Source organism: Heteronotia binoei, chromosome 13 (genome assembly GCF_032191835.1).
Source record: "Heteronotia binoei isolate CCM8104 ecotype False Entrance Well chromosome 13, APGP_CSIRO_Hbin_v1, whole genome shotgun sequence".
Lineage (NCBI taxonomy): Eukaryota > Metazoa > Chordata > Lepidosauria > Squamata > Gekkonidae > Heteronotia > Heteronotia binoei.
The window spans coordinates 25,461,729-25,481,241 of NC_083235.1; the positions used below are offsets into that span (position 1 = coordinate 25,461,729).

A 19,513-nucleotide genomic window follows, 5' to 3' on the forward strand; every position below is an offset into this window, starting at 1 on the left:
GTGCATCCCCAGAAGTTCTGGATTCTGTTTTCAGCTGGGACACCAAAAGGGGAAACATACTGTACAGAGGCCACAGGTATTCTGGGCAGGGGTGGAATTCTAGCAGGAGGTCCTTTGCATATTAGGCCACACCCCCTGATGTAGCCAATCCTCCAAGAGCTTACAAGGCTCTTTTCTGTAAGCTCTCGGAGGATTGGCTACATCAGGGATGTGTGGTCTAATATGAAAAGGACCTCCTGCTAGAATTCCACCCGTGATTCTGGGTAAGGGTTGCTGCTCATTTAGTTAGAAACACTGGTTAGATTTGGGGGGGGGGGGGGGGGGGGTGGAGAAATTACTTTATTTGGTTTCGGAGACTCTAGTTTCCAGTTATGGGGGGGAAAGAAATAGGGAGGCATAAAAAGCTTAGATTCAGACTTCCCCTTCTGCTGGAGGCACAACGATGTAACTTGGGGACCCCGAAAATAGGGGTCCCCAATGTAGTGCCCATAGGTGTCATGGTGCCCACCAACACTTTTCCTGGTGCCTGCCAACTATTTTTAGGAAGTGCGTGGGGCTGGGTGGGGCTCTGTCCAGAAGAGCTTCTGATTGGCCACTGGAGATGTGATTGATGGCACAAATTGAATCAATGTTTTTTTCAGTGACAGCTACCACTACGGTGTTGGTTTTATTCCTCCTCATTGCTCTTTTGATATTTTTTTAAAAATTGCTCCTCTTGTGCCTTGCAATTGGACTCCATGTGTGGCTGCACCTCCCATGAGGGCCGTGTTGGGGTTACGCCCACTACCTTGTGTCTGAATTCCAAATGGGCCCACAGGCTCAATGAGGTTGGGGACCTCTGCTGTAGAAGAAGAAGAAAGCAACCGTGGCACCAAAATGATGGGATTCCCTCTGCAGGGACAGTCTCCTGTCTCCCTCTATCTGCCAGCAGGTGAAGATGCCTTTGGTTTCCCTGATATTCTTTCAGTCATCTTCCCACTCTGTGTTTTTAATTGTTTTCTTGTGTGTGTGTTTACATACGGATGGCTGTTTTGTTTTTAATTGCTTTATTATGCATTTTTATATATATTTTTGTGTTAATCACCTTGGTAGCCCTGATCAGCAAAGAGGCAGGCAATGTATTTTGGAAGTACATAAATTGTTCTGGATTTGGGGAAGGAGCTGGAGGAGATCACAAAAGCTTCTCTTTTTTTAACTACTGTGCTTTTCTCCAACTGTATGAAATCCCGCTCTCCTCTAACGCACTGTGTGTTTCCACATCATGAGAGAGCTGGTTTGGTGGAGTGGTTAAGCGCACGGACTCTTATCTGGGAGAACCGGGTTTGCTTCCCCCACTCCTCCACTTGCACCTGCTGGAATGGGCTTGGGTCAGCAGCCATAGCTCTTGCAAGAGTTGTCCTTGAAAGGGCAGCTTTTGGAAGAGATCTCTCAGCCCCACCCACCTCACAGGATGTCTGCTGTGGGGGAGGAAGGTAAAGGAGATTGTGACCACTCTTGAGATTCGGAGTATAGGACAGGATATAAATCCAATATCATCTTCTTCTTCTTCACTGCTAACTGCTAAAGAACTCGCCATCATAAATGTAAACGTAATCATAGCACCAGTATATATTTTATTAATTTTATTAATTTTAGAATTTTAATTAGAATTTTAATTAAACTGTCAATGTAGTAGTTTTATTGATTGTATGATTAATGTATGAAATAATGTTGTTAGCCGCCCTGAGCCTGCTCCGGCGGGGAGGGCGGGATACAAATAAAAATTGTTGTTGTTGTTGTTGTTGTTCACCTCCAACATCTCATAACACCTGACACTACCCAACTTCCTTTCGCATCCTTTCATCAAGCTCCTACTTTCTATTATGCCAGGAGTCCCCAATCTTTCTGAGCCTATGGGCACCTTTGGAATTCTGACACAGCATGATAGGCGCAGCCAAAAAATATGGCTGCCACAAAATGGCTTCTAAAACTTCTCGTTTGTCACACAGTGAAGATCCTTGTGCTGTGGCGGGTAGCTGCTGCCAAAGCAACGTTTCTAAAAACCTGCCCAGTCAAAATCTCCCACGCCCAATCAGAAGCTCAGCTGGGACAAAGTCCCACATGGCTCCACCCACTTTCTAAAAACACCTGGCAGGTGCCATGGTGCCAACGGGCACTACGTTGGGCACCCCTGCATTAAGCAACTTCCCTCCATGGATACTGTAAATCCCCAGCTTTCAACTACACCAGCCAGCAGTTCCTGGGGTCCCAATTTGTCCTTGTCATCAAAACTCAGTGGAGCTACAAACGAAAGTCAAAGAGCCCTCAACTGTGACAGACTGATTTCCTGATCATGCAGGCAAAACATTTTCGCTGCCCCGCCCCCTCCCCCTGAGGCCCCAGGCTCGGAAACATTGCTGTAAGTGGAAAAGAATTTTTGCCCTCCAGTTCTGTGTTTGCTGCCAGTCCTTTCTGCTGGTTCTTAAGCCGGGAGAGCTGAGCGCCTGGGCTGAGGAGGCGTGTGTCTTGGCAGCAGCCCTGAGCCTGCGACCCAAGTAAGGAGTCGTGCAGCAGTTCTAGTTTCCACTTAGCAGCAATGCCTGGGTCCTGGCAGGCGGGATGCTTTGCTAATATTAAACAGGCACGTAACAAATATAGCAGACCCAACCCAGGCTATTTTCCATTGGGAGGGAAGGGGAGAGCCTGCGGAGATTTCATCCTTTAGTGATCATAAAGAAACAGCAGCAGGACACCATCGTGGAGTTTGTTTACCGGGACAGAGTGTGTGTGCTCTCTGTTTGCGGGCAAGCCGAGTTTCCCTTGCCGACTTGTCTTGCCCTGCCTAAATCTAATTAACAACCTTCAGCTTGGCTGATGTTAGCTAACAACATCGAGAGGCTGACCGGCACAACTCAGCACTGACTGTTGGCCATCTGCACATAACTGGGAGGAAGAGGGGGAGGCAGACCCCTAATCTTTGTTGTAATTATTTTGTAGGTCGGCCATTGCTAGGAAGTCATGCATGCCTGTCACTTTCCTAAGAACGCACAAGATGCTTTGCGTTTTCGTGGGCTAGACCTCATAAATGCTCCATGGGAGGCAGTGAGCACAGACATGCACAGGTAGCTACGTGGACAGTGAGAAGCGGATGAAGGAAACTGGGCCACTGGTAGGATCTCCCATCTCCAGGTGGTAACAGGAGATCTCCTGGGATTACAACTGATCTCCAGTCAATCAGAGATCAGTTCACCTGGAGAAAATGGCCACTCTGGAAGGTGGACTCTATGGCATTATACCAAATTGAAGTCCCTCCCTTCCCCAAACCTTGCCTTCCTCAGGCTCTACCCCAAAATCTCCAGATATTTCTTAAACTGGAGCTGGCAGCCCTAGCCGCAGGGGGGGGGGGGTGTCTGAGCTACATGACCACACAATAGGGCACTAGTAAGAAGAGATTTCTTTGGAGGAAATGATTAGTTCTAACCACCAGTGCTCCTCCCCCATTCTAAGCTAATATAAATGCTCCTTGCTAGCACTCTATGGATTCTAAGTCGAGGTTAAATAGCGATGGAAGCAGGGAAAGAGATCAGAATCCTGTAATCTCACATTTTGAAGGTGATAAATCTGATTTACCCTTGTGGGCCAACCCACTCAGGTAAGAATGGCTGTGTTGGAAACCATGACAGGCTTTGTTCACAATCTTCATGCCCAATGGTGTTATCTTGTCATGGCTCTGGTTGCCTGGGTTCTGGTCCCTTTAGGGACACTGGCAGCCAAGGAGAAAACAACTATCCTTTGTGGTCAGAGTGTACTTGACAGAGATCAAAGACCAGGCAGGTTCCCTAGTTCTGTGGCTGTTCTAATCAAGTATCAAGATTAGGGTTGCCAGACTGAGGCTGGAAACCAGCAGGAAAATCACATTGGAAGGGAAGGGGCCTCGCTGGCAACACTGGGGTGAACGCTCCAGCACTACCTGCTGTGATGATGTCATTTCCGGGTTGCACCAGAAGTGACACAATGGTGTCAGGACAACACTAAGGGCCCCCACATTCCCCCCCTGCTGCCCACCCAAGCAGTGTCATGAAGGGCTGGCAGGAGCAGGTCTTCTGCCAGTGCAGGAGACCTGAGAAGCTTAGTTAAGGGGGGTTTGAATGAGCTTCTTGGAGCAGGCTCTGGAGAAGGCCTGTAACAGCAATACTTCCTGGCCAAGGCACAAGCTGCAGCTGGAGCGACTGACATGATCATGTACCTGGCAGATGTTGGTACTTTTCCCAACCAGCTGCTCGTGAGGTGAAATTGATGGGCAGTAGGTTTAGAACAGATAAAAGGAAATACTTATTCACCCAAAGAGTAACTAACATGTGGAATTCACTGCTGCAGGAAGTGGTGGCAGCTACAAGCAAGACAGCTTCAATAGGAGATTGCATAAAAGCAGAGGTCTGTGAATGGCTCTGGGCCACAAAGTGTAGATGGAACACTCTGTCTGGGACTGGGATGCTCCATATTCTTGGTGCTTGGGGATGGGGAGGTAACAGTGGGAAGGTTTCTGGAGTTCTGCCCCTGCTGGTGAACTTTATAATGGCACCTGGTTTTTGGTCACTGTGTGACATACAGCATTGGACTGAATGGGCCATTGGCCTGATCCAACATGACTTTTCTTATGTTGATATCTGCATGAAAAAGCAGAAGCTCTTCCTATGAGCCACAGCCCAACTATCAGCAGATCTCACTCCAGGAGTAAATGAAAAATGCTTTGGTCTTCCAGTTTCGTTACTCCATGTGGAAGGGGCACATGGGTGCGGCATGCCATACCATCTGCACAGGGAATCCTGACAGTATTTGGGATGCTGAATGCAATCTGCTGTGCCCCAAATCCTACCCTCCATGATTTAGGATCTGCACTGTTTGCAGCGACACAGGACCGATCTAGAACAGCTGCAGCCGCCAGGGGCCGCTGTGCAGGCATCACTTGCCTGCATCACTTGTTCCGAGGTCTGTGGATGCCGACTTGAGAGCCTGCTTCTTGCCTCGATTGCCGTGTTTCATCCCTGTTTGTCCCTGCACCAGGGGAGAAAAAAAAAAAGGTCATCTACAACAATATTATTTGTAGACTGCTTTTCTAACCTGCCCCCCCCTCAAAAAAAAAAAAACCCAACAGGCTTCTAAAACAGACAGCAGCAATTAAGACCCACAGCAAACACCAATTAAAACACAATACAAAATGGCGCTAGGGAAGAGGTTCTTGGGTAATGTTTGAGTCTGGGCATGAGAAGAGGCTGACTTGGCTGTCAATCTGATGACAACACGGATGACAGCTGGATCTCTGCACGTTGGCAGGGGGCTTTGGCTACTGCCTCCCCCTTTCTTCTAGTCAAGAGTCAGTGCCAAGCCCTTGAAATGAATGATCCAGAGGGAGCCGGAAAGGCAAATGCCAGCTTCCCCCTACTCCTTGCCCTTTGCACTGCAATGCAGTTGGGCTTGCACAAGAGGAGGATCCCAAGCCCAAATGCATCATTAAGATATTTTGCTTTTCCTAGAGGAAGATGCAATGCTACGATACTGGATATGTGTATGTGTGGGGTGGGGGGGAGGTGTCTGTTTTCAACAAAGAAGAAATACAGCTGGCCTGCTCACAGTGGGGAGCTTAGCTGAAACCTTGAAAAGAAGAGGGTGGGGGAAAGATTAACTTGAAAATAGACAGAGGAGAGTGAGATTGGGAGGGATATGAAAGTCCGGATTGGGAGAGGGATTCATCTCTTCAGGAAATGAGCAGTGAGGATTGCTAGATAAAGAGAAGGGAGTGAGGATTTTTATACATTTTTGTACACAATGTCTGTGTCCCGCCTTCTCTTTTCTTTTTTATCTCCACTATGATTGCATAATCTCTCCTGCAACTGTGGAATGGTACACTGACAAGACAGGGTTTTTCCCCCCAACTATGATTACATCATCCATCCTGATTACATCATCTTACAGCCTGATATATAAGAGATAGGACATGTGTTACTTCACACTACAAGGGTTGCCAAACTGCAGCTGGGGAGTCACATGCAGCACTTTCACACATGTTGTGCAGCTCCCAGAGGTCAAGGAGGAACTTAATGCAGGCTTACTCTCAAGTAAGTATTGGAACCTCAGTCAGCCTTTGAGTGCTGACCCACAGGTAGGTGGATTGTTTCCGCCATGTGTGAAGCGGGGAAGGAGGAGGAAATAGGCAGGCTTGCAAGCTCTTTTACTGCAGAGATTGCCCAGATATCTAGAGTGGGGAAATAGTGCAAGAGCTGAGGGAGCCACTGGAAGGAGGGACAACATTAAAGAGGGTGGTGCATGGTCCCTCTTAGCTTCATAGCTCTTCTAGGAGCTGAGTTTACTAACCTTGGTGCCAAGGCAAAGAGAGATGCATAATGATGCAAATGATGGTCAGTGATTTATATGGTACACAACATGTGTTTCTTTCTCTCACTGGTGCAAAAGAAATAATTCCCTAACCTTTACCTATGCTGGTCTTATGGGGACTGTTATTCCCAGCTTTTGTTTTTTAAAAAGTCTCCTCTTTAGCATGGTCATGTTGTAAAGTGCATACATATGTATTTTATGTATCTATGCAAAGAAAGTATTAAGAGTTTTAATAACAACAATTGTATCATATTTGTTCATGTCTTGTTGCTCTTAAACATGACATTTATTCTATGTGGCTCTTATGTTAAGCAAGTCTGGCCACCCATGCGCTACACACTATTTGTTATGTTGGCTCCATATTTGCTTTTGGAATTGAATAGGACCAAAATAGGAGGGTTAACTATTACACTTGTATTTTGATAATTTAGCTCCTGGGATTTTTAAAATGTTCATCATTACAAAAATTGGCTAGTAGGTTATTCAATATTTTTCAGGTGCACAATTGAAATATCATTTTGGTTGTATGTACCAGATTTGGACACAAGGCAATGCCACACGAGGCCTATATACTGCCTCCTTTGCCTTGAGTCACTGATATTTATCATAAGTAATTCAATATTATACAATTCTTAACACATTCCCATGTTCATAATTGCACTATTAGATATTGTATACGATTTTTTTGCCTTCTTTTTAAGCATAATTTTCACTTGGTCCTACATTGGTTAATATTAGCATTGCAATAATTGATCCTATGTGCAACATTTACGCTTGACAACTGAAGTAGGCTACTAGGCCAAAATGCATGTGTTTTAGTGTTGCATAAGGTCCTAATTGTGCATACTGTACAATTTGTAAGTCTTACTGAGGCTATCTTTGGGCCTATAATTTTTTTTTGGGGGGGGTTAAGTTTTTGTCCCCGTCTTTCTTTCCCTGTTGCTGGGTCCATGCCTGCTATTGTCATTCGCCTGCTAATGTCATTTGGAATCTGAAATCCTTCCACTTTCCAATACATAGGGCAGGTGAACTCACATTTTAGCTGTACCTGAAGAAATGAGCAGTGATTCACAAGAGCTCACAGCCTAACACAAATCTTATTAATCTTTAAGGTGCTACTGAGCTCTTGTTCTTTTCTACTGCTACAGACAGACTGACACAGCTACCCATCTTATATGTTGTTTGTATTTGATGTGAATGTTATATCCCCTCTTAGATTAAAAATGTTTACAGCAAATAGGGGATTTAGCTGGGACTTTTGCCCCTCTATCTACCCACTGCCTGGAGAAGCAGGCAGATGTGAGTGTCTGCAGAATTCCCTTAAGTCAGAGTTACTGAAACCCTCCACTGCAAGCCTATCCTCACCTCACGCATGCAGCAAATGGGGAGGGGGGGTGAGATGCAAACCTCAAGGAATCTCGGGCAGCAGAGAAACCCCCATTCTTCCACAAGTGTCAGGAAAAGGAGACCCGCAGTGGGACATTGCCTAAGAGGGGAAATGGGACCGAAAGCCAAGCTTGCCAAGAAAGCAGCCACTGCCAGATTTACAGTGGTGGAGGTCACTCATTCACAAGCTAGTTTTATTATATGACCAGAGTTCCTGATTTGGGATCCCAGGAAAAATGCAGGCTGCCATTTCCTTCCTGCTCTGTAGAACGCTAAGGTGCAACCAACTACACCAAACGCTACCTTTAAACCTTAAGAAGTCTGCATCACGTTCTGCAGAGAATGCAGGCGAAAGGCCTGAAGATCATGGCCTGTAATATCTTTTTGCTCCAAACCCTTTTCCTTTTTTAACATCCAGCCTGACTAAGAAACTTATCTGTTGGTTTGTGATATTTTGGATGAAAGCAGTTCTTGGATTTAGTTTTGGGACTTTGGTTTGGACTAACAGGACTCAGTGGACTCTGTACTCTCCTAATTTATAATTTGGCCGACCTTCTATTGTATATGTCTGCACATGCCAATAAAGGCTTGTCTGATGATGACTAACTGGAGCCTTGCTCAAAAGAAGCTTTTAATTTAGGATCCGTAACCAGTTAGAAAAAGAAGAAGACTGCAGATTTATTCCCCCTCCGTCTCACTAAATCAGAGACTCAGAGCAGCTTACAATCTCCTATATCTTCTTCCCCCACAATAGACACCCTATGAGGTGGGTGCGGCTGAGAGGGCTCTCACAGCAGCTGCCCTTTCAAGGACAACTCCTACAAGAGCTATGGCTGACCCAAGGCCATGCTAGCAGGTGCAAGTGGAGGAGTGGGGAATCAAACCCGGTTCTCTCAGATAAGAGTCCGCACACTTAACCACTACACCAAACTGGCTCTCTTATCTACTAGGTTCAAAGGGTGAAAAACAGTTCAAATAATGCTGCAGCAGTGAGACAAAACTCTTCAGCTTGCATACTCTGATTTTCTCACCTCTCCCCCCCACCCCCACAGCAGCCCCCAATGACCCATTCCCATCCTGCTCCTGGAGGTGAGGAATAGGATTTCAGGGGCATTTTGGGTTGCTCAGAGAGGGGTTGGGGAAAAAAACTGTTTTATTAAAGGCCAAAGATCTTGCTTCTGTGGAACATGTTAACTTGGATCCTAGCATGTGTGTGTGTGTATGCACGTGCACACACGTATGTAAACAATGTGGAAACTGGATGTGAATAAACAATTATAGCCTATTCAGTGTTTCAGTAAGCAATACATTTCTAGTGGTTAGGGTCCCGGGCCCCTATTTGCTCACTACTTCGTGTGAGGGTTCAAAGGCCTGTACATCCAGTCTTGCTTACTGAAAGACTTTCGTGATGTGGGATACTTCTCTAAGAAGAACGTAAGAAGAGCCCAGCCAGATCAGACCAGTGGTCCATCTAATCCAGCATCCCAATCCCACACCGTGGGCGACTAGTTCCTCTGGAGGTCCAACAACATAGCACAAAGGTCAAGGCCTTCCCCAGAAGTTGCCTCCTAGCACTGGGATGCTCTCAAACCCACCAGGTCTATCAACCGTTCTTAAATTTTTAAGACTTGCCTTTCTTGTTAACCCCATACAGAAAGAGGAGCCAAAGGCTACCTCGGGAAGTTCATGAGATTCAGCTTGGCCCTTTTGATTCTCAGCCCACTGTGCCTCACAAACTCCCCAAATGTTTCGCAAGAAGCAGAGCTAAGGAGAATTCTCAGAAGGGAAGGGAGCCAGTTAGTCCATCCTCAATCTGAAAGTGGGAAGGAGGTGGTACCATCCCGCAGGCTTTTAAAATTGGGAAGGAAGGGGAGGGTTATACAGAACCTTGCAGAGCCTGTGGTCACCTTTGGAATTCTGAGAACACCCAGCTGGTGAAAATGGTTGCCATGGGAGCACCACAGATATCAGAATGTGAGTGAGAGACAGTGAGAGATAGATATACTCTGGAAAGGCTTTGAAAGCAGGCACACTAATACCTCCTTATAAAGCTGTAATGTTATAACTTTATTATGGCACTGGGTGTAATTTTAAAAAAAAAAATTGTGGGGGAGGGAGACTGAGCACGGCACAGCCAACAGAGTCAGAATCACATATGGTCAGGCCAAAAGTGACGCAGCACTGCTGTGGGCAGGACAACCAGCTTCAAACAACTTCAGAGGTCTGTCAGACACCAGCCTGGCTGAGTAACTGTGGGTGCTGTGGGACTGCCTGAGGAAATGGCAACAGCTCTCTCAGGGGCAGCTTTCTTGGATGCAGTGGAATGGGAGCCTGTTGGCTGGTGGTTCCCCTCTCCTCCAGTTGCCACCTCATGTGATGATAACCGTGAATTAGAAGTGTGCAAAAAAGGGGGGGGGCATATTTTGGTTCAGGTCTACTGGACCCAGAAAAAAATCAGTATTTCTGAAAACTCCCAAATCCCAATACCAAGATAAGAACGTAAGAGAAGCCATGTTGGATAAGGCCAATGACCCATCCAGTTCAACACTGTCACACAGCAGCCAAAAAACCCAAGGGCCATCAGGAGGTCCACCAGTGGGGCTAGAAGCCCTTCCACATGGTATTTGAATCTAGGATTTTTTGGAAATCCCAGTGTTTTGTTGTTGTTGTTGTTGTTTTGGGGGGGGGGGGGGTGTCCAAAGAAAGAAAAATACTTGTTTTTTTAAAAAAAACAGACTGACCCTGGGGCTGGCTTGGCTTCTCTTGCAGCTTAGAAACTGGCCCTAGGATCTGTGTGCGGTGGGGATGCCTCTCTCTCCCTGCTGCATGCAGACCCACCTGGGCGGGCTTCTCCTGTGGCACAGTTTAAACTGCTTTGCAGGGGAAGTTGCCTCCAGGATCTACATGCAGTGGGGAAGCTCTCAGCTCCCACTGCCCTGGCTGATCCTGGGCTGGCTCCTTTTGCAAAAGCTAAGAGCTCTGCACTGTCTCAGCTGTAGGGCTGGCTCCTCTTGCAGCTTGGTTTAAACCAAGCTGCAATAGCAGCCTGCCCCAGCCAAGGTGGCTCAGAGCCCACCACCCCAGCTGATCTTTGGTATAGCTGACTATCTTCAAATAAAAGACAAAAGAAAAAAGATTCGGCTTTTACTTGGGCTCAGGTATGCCACTAGTGGATCAGATTATCTGCATTTGGCTTAAATAAACTTAAAAAAAAAATACCAGTAAAGCATTTTTCAGGCCCGGTTTATGCCGAATGCCCCTACCATGAACACATCCCCACTGGAACCACTGGAACCAGATTATCAATCCCTCTTGTAAAACTATTTTACTCAAGAGTGTGTTTCCAGGGCCACAGCCACAGTGTTAGGTATGACCGTATCCCATTGCAACAAAAGAACTCTGAAACTTTGTCCTGCTCTTGCTGGCCTAACCTGGCTTTTTGAATGCTTGAACCCCACTATTAACGTGCCCCCGCCATGCCTACTCTCACCTGGTGTGCCGTATAGCTAGACTGGTTGTGCAGCAGAGGTGGGGGGCAGATGGAGAGATTGTACTGCAGAGGCTGACCCAGCAAAGAATAGCGCCCATCACCTGGAGAGAAAGAGAACCACAGGAAGGAAGTGAAGAGGTCAGGGGTACCCCACAATTGTGCCTTGTTGGGACAGGATCACATAGGGGAAGAGGAAGCATCTTCACTAACACTTCCCTTCCTTTGTTAGTGAGAAACTGGCTTTCCCAGGGTTTATTCCTCCCCCCCACCCTCACAATGATTTAAATAAAGGGGCTGGATCCCTACTAGTTTAATGGTAGGGCAAAAATAATTCTCAGAAGCTGTAAGCTACTGATGCTCCTGGCTCGGCTCCAGAGGAACAACGCATTTTCTCAAGGCAAACATGCAATGTGGGACTGTCTTAATTCAAAGAGCAGCTCTTGGTTCAAGCCTCCAGAGGTCAAGAAAGGAGTATACATTATTTTGCAGCGTGCCCTTTAGTAATGGAGAACAACTGCTCCTTAAACAGCCAGAATGGAGATCACACTCAGCAGGGGATGTTGGCAGAAACAGAAAAGATGCAGCTACCCATAATGCACTTTGAAAGCCATGGTGATATTAAGTAAGAAGTTTCCTTTGGGGACCGCTTTGAAGGACACCAGCCTTGGAGCCCACACGCTTGTGCAAGAGCACTCAAGCTCTGTTATAACAAATCTGTAATAACTCCACAGCAGCTGGTGCCAAAGCTGAACAGAACTTTATTAGAAGAAGAGAAGACTGCAGATTTATACCCCGCCCTTCTCTCTGGATCAGAGTCTCAGAGCGGCTCACAATCTCCTTTATCTCCTTCCCCCACAAAAGACACCCTGTGAGGTGGGTGGGGCTGAGAAGGCTCTCACAGCAGCTGCCCTTTCAATGACAATGCCTAGGAGAGCTATGGCTAACCCAAGGCTATTCCAGCAGCTGCAAGTGGAGGAGTAGGGAATCAAACCCAGTTCTATCAGATGAGAGTCTGCGCAATAACCACTACACGAAAACTGGGCCCAGACCAGGCCGTAACCACCGCAGGCAGCAATCAACAACGCCAGTGAAAACTAAAGCTAAAACAAAGGCTTTTACACCTTATGGGGTCATGTTAAAATAACTATTCTCCCAACCAGGGCTTTTTTTTGAGCAGGAACACACAGGAACACAGTTCCAGCTGGCTTGGTGTCAGGGGGTGTGGCCTAATATGCAAATGAGTTCCTGCTGGGCTTTTTCCTGCATAAAAAGCCCTGCTCCCGACAACGTAACAAAAGACATTTCTTAAGCTCCTGCACTATGACAAGCATCACCAGAATCCTCCCCCCGCATTACCTTGCGCCGGGCCCACGGGCCGTGGAAACTGCGTGAGCACTGGGAGAGGACTGAGACCCGTGCAGACACTGTTGAGGCTGGTGACAGGCGACGGAGTTGGGGACTGTGTGGGGGAGGTGATGGGGCTGTTCAGCTGTGTGCTACTAGCCTGGGGGAAGGAAGGAATGAAGGAAGAGGTTACTGGCTGGGATAACAGGCAGAACGAACCAAATCTGGGGAGCCCTCTCTGGGGAGCTCTCCTGCCCTCTTTCTACCTGAGCGCTGGTGTCCGGGTTGTAGATGTCGCCAGGCTTCTGCCCTCGCTGGTCCAAACTGTAGTACTTGCAATGGTTCCATTGCACCATGGAAGGGTTCTGAGGGGGCTGGGGGCCGTTGGGTACGTTGAGCTGCATCACCACAACACCGGGCCCCGTTGGAGGCACCCCTAGAGAAGAAACCAGGAAGGGAATCAGTGTATGCAGATGTAAAACCTCAAATCACATGTGAAACCTCAAATCGGTTACCTCTTCCTCGGCCTAGCTTTAGGAGCTCACAACTGAAGCTATGTGAGTGAGTCCTTGATTACTACTCTTGATACAGTGCCATCCATGCTCAAGTCAAGTCAAGTTCAGGTTAGCCTTCATTGGCATAAACATCCATGTTCATAATGCAAACAGAGCTTGGTGAGCCCAAAGAAACAGGTCCTGCCTGAAGGAGTTTACAATCTAAGTGGTGACAGGGAAAGAAGCAAAAAAGGAGGGGAAGAACAAGGGCAAGAGCCAGCAGAGAGAAGGATGCAATATAACAAGGATAAAATGCAGAGTTCAACATCTAGGTAACAAAAAATGAGGAGCATTCATACTGAATGGGGGAGTGTGTGTATGAACAATTTTGGGGTTTGGGTGGACCGTAAGTTAAATATGAACAGCCAGTGTGATGCAGTGACAAAAAAAAAAGGCTGATGCAATCTTGGGGTGTATCAACAGAGACATAACATCCAAATTGCAAGATGTCATAGTCCCGCTGTACACTGCACATGGTGTACTGTGTGCAGTTCTGGATGCCTCGCTTCAAAAAAGATGTGGACAGAATGGAGCGGGTGCACAGGAGAGTGATGAAGATGATCAGAGGCCTGGAGACCAAGCCCTAGGAGGAAAGGCTGAGGGGACTTGGGAATGTTCAGTCTGGAAAAGAGGAGGTTGAGGGGGGACATGATTGCTCTCTTTAAGTATCTGAAGGGCTGTCACTTAGAGGAGGGCAGGGAGCAGCAGAGGAGAGGACTTGCAATAATTAGGTTTAAATTGGGCGGGCCGGGGGGAGGCAGTACCGGCTGGATATTAGGAAAAACTGTTAAAAAGTTGTTCAACAGTGGAATTGGTTACCTAGGGAGGAGAGGAGCTCCCCCTCACTGGCAGTCTTTGGTGCAGAGATTAAGTGTGCGGACTCTTATCTGGGAGAACCGGGTTTGATTCCCCACTCTTCCACTTGCAGCAGCTGGAATGGCCTTGGATCAGCCATAACTCTCGCAGGAGTTGTCCTTGAAAGGGCTGCTGCTGTGAAAGTCCTCTCAGCCGCACCCATCTCACAGGGTGTCTGTTGTGGGGGAGGAAGGTAAAGGAGATTGTGAGCCGCTCTGAGACTCTGAGATTCGGAGTGGAGGGCAGGATATAAATCCAATATCATCAATATCACCTTTAAGCAGCGGCTGGCCAGACGCTTATCATGGATGCTCTAGCTTGATCCTGCATTGAGCAGGGGGTTGGACTAGATGGCCTGTAGATTCTACGAAGTACGGGAAAGGCAAAAGCCACACGAGGATGAATGGGAACAAGTGCAGCCACAAGTATTCCTTTCAGCTGGGAAGGTCGGAGATTAAGCAGAGACAAAGCTGTTGGACAACTGATACAGTCCGGCCGTGTCTTGCCCAGAAGTTCCAGCACAGAAAGGCTTCTACAGCTTTTCCAGCCTCACTACCTGAACATTTGTTTTTTAACCTGGAGGGGCTGGAGCTGCAGCCTGAAGCTTTCCTGCAGGCCAAGCATGTGCTCTCCCATTGAGCTATTCCAAAAGCTTCATTTTGGGGTGGGGGAAGATGTGTTTTGAAAAGGGGGGGGGGGAGAAAACCAGAGAGAGATGCAGCCTCATATGATTCTTAGGTTAAGCAAAGACGACCAGGTAGAACAATTTGAGGCAACAAGTCCATCAGGCAGGTGAGAGCGGTGGAATGGGAGGAGTAGAAGTGACAGCCAGGGGTCAAGGAGGGGCTGTGGAGAGCTCTGATTGTGAAAGGGCAAGGAGCTGGACCGTGCTGGATTCTGACAAAGAGAGGAGGGCCAGTGAAGGGGACGGCTCTGGACAGAGAGGTGAATTAATTATTTTAGTTCGTGCTCATCTATGATTCTATGAGTCTCTCTCTCCTGTTTGTTTTTTTCTTGCTGGGATTTAAAGCTGAGAAAGTGCACACAACTTTGACCCAAACCACACATATTTGGTTCTTTCCTGAGGAGGCATCTGAGCTGAGCCTAGTATATTTATCCATTTGAATTGCTATGTGTTATAAACAGGTAAGACATCTGTCTCTGTATTAGGTTCCTCGATGTAAGTGGACTCGTACCATGCACAGATCACAACTCTATGGGCTTGAGAAGTGGCCCAACTTTTCCATCCTTACACCCATCCCGACACTTTGCACACAGCAGCAGTGAACAAGGGTCAGCTGACCCTAAACGCTTTCAAAGCCATTTGCCGGATTGATGGTAAACCAACTGCAGAGGCTGCGTCCCGGGCCTTTTGAGGGGGGCAGGGAGGGCTAAAGAATGACCTCAGGCTGCTTCCAACTCCACGTCAGGTGCAAACATACATAGAAGGTTTGTTATTGCAGGCAGATAGGTATCCTGGCATTACCATTCATTCTTCTCCATCTGCACACACATATTTATCTGTGCAGGCTGCTTGTCCAGAGACTAGGGAACCAAAACCACTCCAGGGGTGGCTAAATTTGTTTAATGTGAGAGTCACATAGAATAAATGTCAGATGTTTGAGAGCTGGGAGGAAGGAAGGAAGGAAGGAAGAGGAAGGAAGGAAGGAAGGAAGGAAGGAAGGAAGGAAGGAAGGAAGGAAGGAAGGAAGGAAGGAAGGAAGGAAGGAAGGAAGGAAGGAAGGAAGGAAGGAAGGAAGGAAAATAGACGGGAGAGGAAAGGGGAGATGAAAAGAAAGCAACTTTAACTTTAAATGCATTCTCCAAGCTGCTGGCTGGCTTGACTTGGAGAAGTGATTTAAAGAGAGAAATGCCTTCTCCAAGCCAGCCAACGGGGCAGTGGGGCCTTCAAGAGCCACACAATATGTGTGAAAGAGCCACATGTGGCTCCTGAGCTGCAGTTTGGCCACTCCTGCTCTAAACTCTTGCCTTTGGGAAGAGGGGAAATGTTGTGCTGCCTAGAAACTTCCTTACTGAGTGAAATATGCTTGAACTATCAAATAGCACGGCGGGGGAAGGGAGTGAGGGAGAGATGTAGAGCAAAGCTACAGAGACAAAGCCAGATGGAGCCCATTTAACAGCCAAAGGGCCGCTGCTTCATGGTGATAACAATGCTGAGGATAAATGACAAGCCACGCCCTCCTCTGTGCTGGGACAAAGCCCCGCCGTTAAATAGAGGGACCATAAAATGGTAGAAATGCCAAGACAGATGATTTTTATAGTCCTCGAAAATGGCTTTTGATGTGCTTGTTTTCACTTGCTTCTTCCTGCCAATATTTTGACTTTATTGTTATGGCCTTCAGGCATAAACTATTAAGGAACTAATTTATTCATAAGTGCGGCGGGCCACAGGCAAAGAGCTCTGGTGCTAGAGCGCAAACTTGGAAAGGGTCGCTGTTAATGAAACGGCCCTTGTTCATTCAAAAGATAAGTTTATGGGGCTTTTTCTACTTACCAGGTCTGGTGCCGTTTATCACCCTGAGCACCGCAAACACATCTTACTGTTGCAATGCACCGCCCGAGCTATCGTAACAGAAAAGGTGCTACGCGGAGACTTCTGAGACCAGAAGTTTAATTCTGTTTTCATCTCTCTGCAACAGTGTTTTTCAAAGTGTGTTCTCAGGAAGTCTAGAAGCTTTTCTTCCCCGGCCTTGAACTCATAAAGCTACCTTAAACTGAATCAGACCCTTGGTCCACATCAAGGTCACTATTGCCTACTCAAAGTGCCAGCACCTCTCTGGCATGTCAGGCTCTCACATCACCTTTCACCTGGTCATAAGAGCAGCCCTGCTGGATCAGACCAATGGTCCAGTTTGATGTAGTGGGTATGTGTGTGGACTGTTATCTGGAAGAACTGGGTTTGATTCCCCACTCCTCCACTTGCAGCTGCTGGAACGGCCTTGGGTCAGCCATAGCCCTTGCAGACTTGTCTTTGAATGAACAGTTTCTGTGAGAGCTCTCGCAGCCCCACCTACCTCACAGGGTGTCCATTTTGCAGGAAGAAGATAAAGGAGATTGTAAGCCGCTCTGAGACTCTGATTCAGAGAGAAGGGAGGGGTATAAATCTACGGTCTTCTTCTTCTAGTCCAGCATCTTGTCCCACATGATGGCCAATCGGTTACTCTGGATGGCCCTGAATTGAAGGACCTGTTGCCTGACCTTTGATCTTCTTCTTCTAGTCCAGCATCTTGTCCCACATGATGGCCAATCGGTTACTCTGGATGGCCCTGAATTGGAGGACCTGTTGCCTGACCTTTGATCAGGCCTGGGATTCTGCTTCTTTGATTCTTCCTTGACTGTACTGCCTGCTTGTGAATGGGAACTTTCAGTTCCACCTTGGACAGTATTTTGGACTTTGTATTCTTGGACAGACTACACTGCCTATCTGTTGCCAGAGCTGGGTCAGTGTGGTGGGCCTGGACCTGCCCTTGACTGGTAAGCTGGAACTACTTCCTTACACAGAGACTGATTAAAATGTGGAATTCCCTGCCGGAGGATGTACTTTTGGCCACGGGAATAAACAGCTTATTTTCCATGAATAGATAGATTAATGGAGGATAAGTTTTATCAATGGCTACTAGCCACGGTGACTGAAGGGAACCTTCACATTCAGAGGCACTAATCCTCTGGATCCCACAGCCAGGAGACAACATCAGGGGAAAGCCTCAGCCTCTATGCCAGGGGTGGCCAAACTGGCTTGGGAGCCACATGTGGCTCTTTCACACATATTGTGTGGCTCTCAAAGCCCCCACTGCCCTGTTGGCCAGTTTGGAGAAGACATTTGTCTTTTTAATCCCCTTCTCCAAGCCAAGCCAGCTGGCAGCTTGGAGAATGCATCTAAAGTTAAAGTTGCTTTCTTTCCACCTCTCCCTCCCTTCCCCATCTATTTGCCTCCTTCCCTCCCTTCCTTGTGGCTCTCAAACATCTGATGCCCATGTCTTGCATGGCTCTCAAACATCTGGTGTTCGTTCTATGTGGCCACCCCTTCCCTCTTGTTGGCTCGCCAGAGGAACTTGTTGGCCTCTATGTGAGACAGGATGCTGGACTATATGAACCACTGGTCTGTTCCAGCAAGGCTCTTATATTCTTATGAAGGCTTTGGCTTTTATGCCCTCCTGTTGGCCCCCCCAGAGGATCTAGTTGGCCACTGGGTGAGACAGATACTGGATTAGATGGACCACTGGTCTGTCTGATCCAGCAGGGCTCCTCTTCTGTTCTTAAGCACCCAGGGGCGATCTCAGCAGGAAGGTCATGCCTTTCACTTTCAACATATGATTACCAGATCCACTCTCCCCCCCCCCCCAAAAAAAATAACTGGCTACATGCAAGCTCTGGCATAGCTGTGATCCTTGTCTTCAAGAGAAAATATCATAGAGAAAAAGAGAACAGTGGTTACTGGCTCATATCCAGAGGAAAACCACCTCTGCCCACATTCACCGACATTCTGCACATCACCACAACAGCTTTATAGCCGACAGAACTATCCTGCGGTCTACTCCTGCAAGCCTGGGGAGGGGGAAGTCTTGCAAGAGGTGCTTCCTTGCTTTTATGTTTCCTTGAGATTGCGAGACATAAAATTCAATCCCAACAAAAATTCTATCCCAGTGCTGTGACTCAAACTGGCACATCGTGGCTTTTTGTAAAGTTTTGCCATGAAGTCTGGGAGGGGACTCGAAAGCCTCATGTAGGATGCCAGTATGGCCAGGAGGTGGTGCCACAGATTCAGGTTGCAAAGTTTTGATCAACCTGTTACGATAAAAAGTCGACTCTGGCCTGCACGTGTTCAAAAGCAGCCCTGACTACTAGGAAACCCAAAGGAGGAAGCGAACAATGGTCTTAGCCGGGGGCTCCGACAGATAACACAAGGACCATGCAACTCCGTCTATGAAATGCAAACTGCAGGCTCGTGCTGGTTCAGTTTGTGTCAGGGCTGTGCGGGAGAAGAAGGTACTTAATGCACATCCTTTAAAATACATAGTTTCCTTTAAAATTCTAGCAGTGGAGCAGAGTAATCCAGTTCCAAATACCCAAAACCAAAACTGGAGGAGAGGTTGAATGACTACAAACCGTGGTGCTCTTTCCTGCACAGCCCCCAGGCACAGCAAGGCTGCACAAGCCTGCCATTTGCATTTTATAGAGATACCAAGACGTTTGTTTGAATAGGTCAACCGAGACCAGGCAAGACATGGGCAGGGATCATCACGCTAGAGCGTGTCTTGCCTTTCAATTCTATCTTGAGGCGAGAGAGGCTTTTCCATACGGTGACACAGGCTGCTGCTAAGGGAATATAAACTCCCTGGATGTTTCTTTTCCAGCTCAGTTTCTATATGCAGCTCAAACAGCCGCTTGTGACTTGCTGGCTTCTCCTAACTAGTTCAATAAGAGTAGGTATGTGAGGCTAACAAGACAGTCCCATTTTTTTTCCCACAGAGTCTCACCACTCTGTTGAGTC

The 19,513-nt window shown here is 47.4% G+C and overlaps 1 protein-coding gene across 1 annotated transcript in view; it reads right to left on the bottom strand.

The window, feature by feature from the left end:
- R3HDM2 (R3H domain containing 2) overlaps positions 1-19,513 on the bottom strand; it is a 125,673-nt gene that overhangs the window by 937 nt on the left and 105,223 nt on the right. Inside the window, 4 exon segments of the mRNA XM_060252268.1 lie at positions 4,950-5,034; positions 11,249-11,349; positions 12,605-12,752; positions 12,859-13,028. Of these exon segments, the coding sequence (XP_060108251.1) occupies positions 4,950-5,034; positions 11,249-11,349; positions 12,605-12,752; positions 12,859-13,028 (504 nt within the window).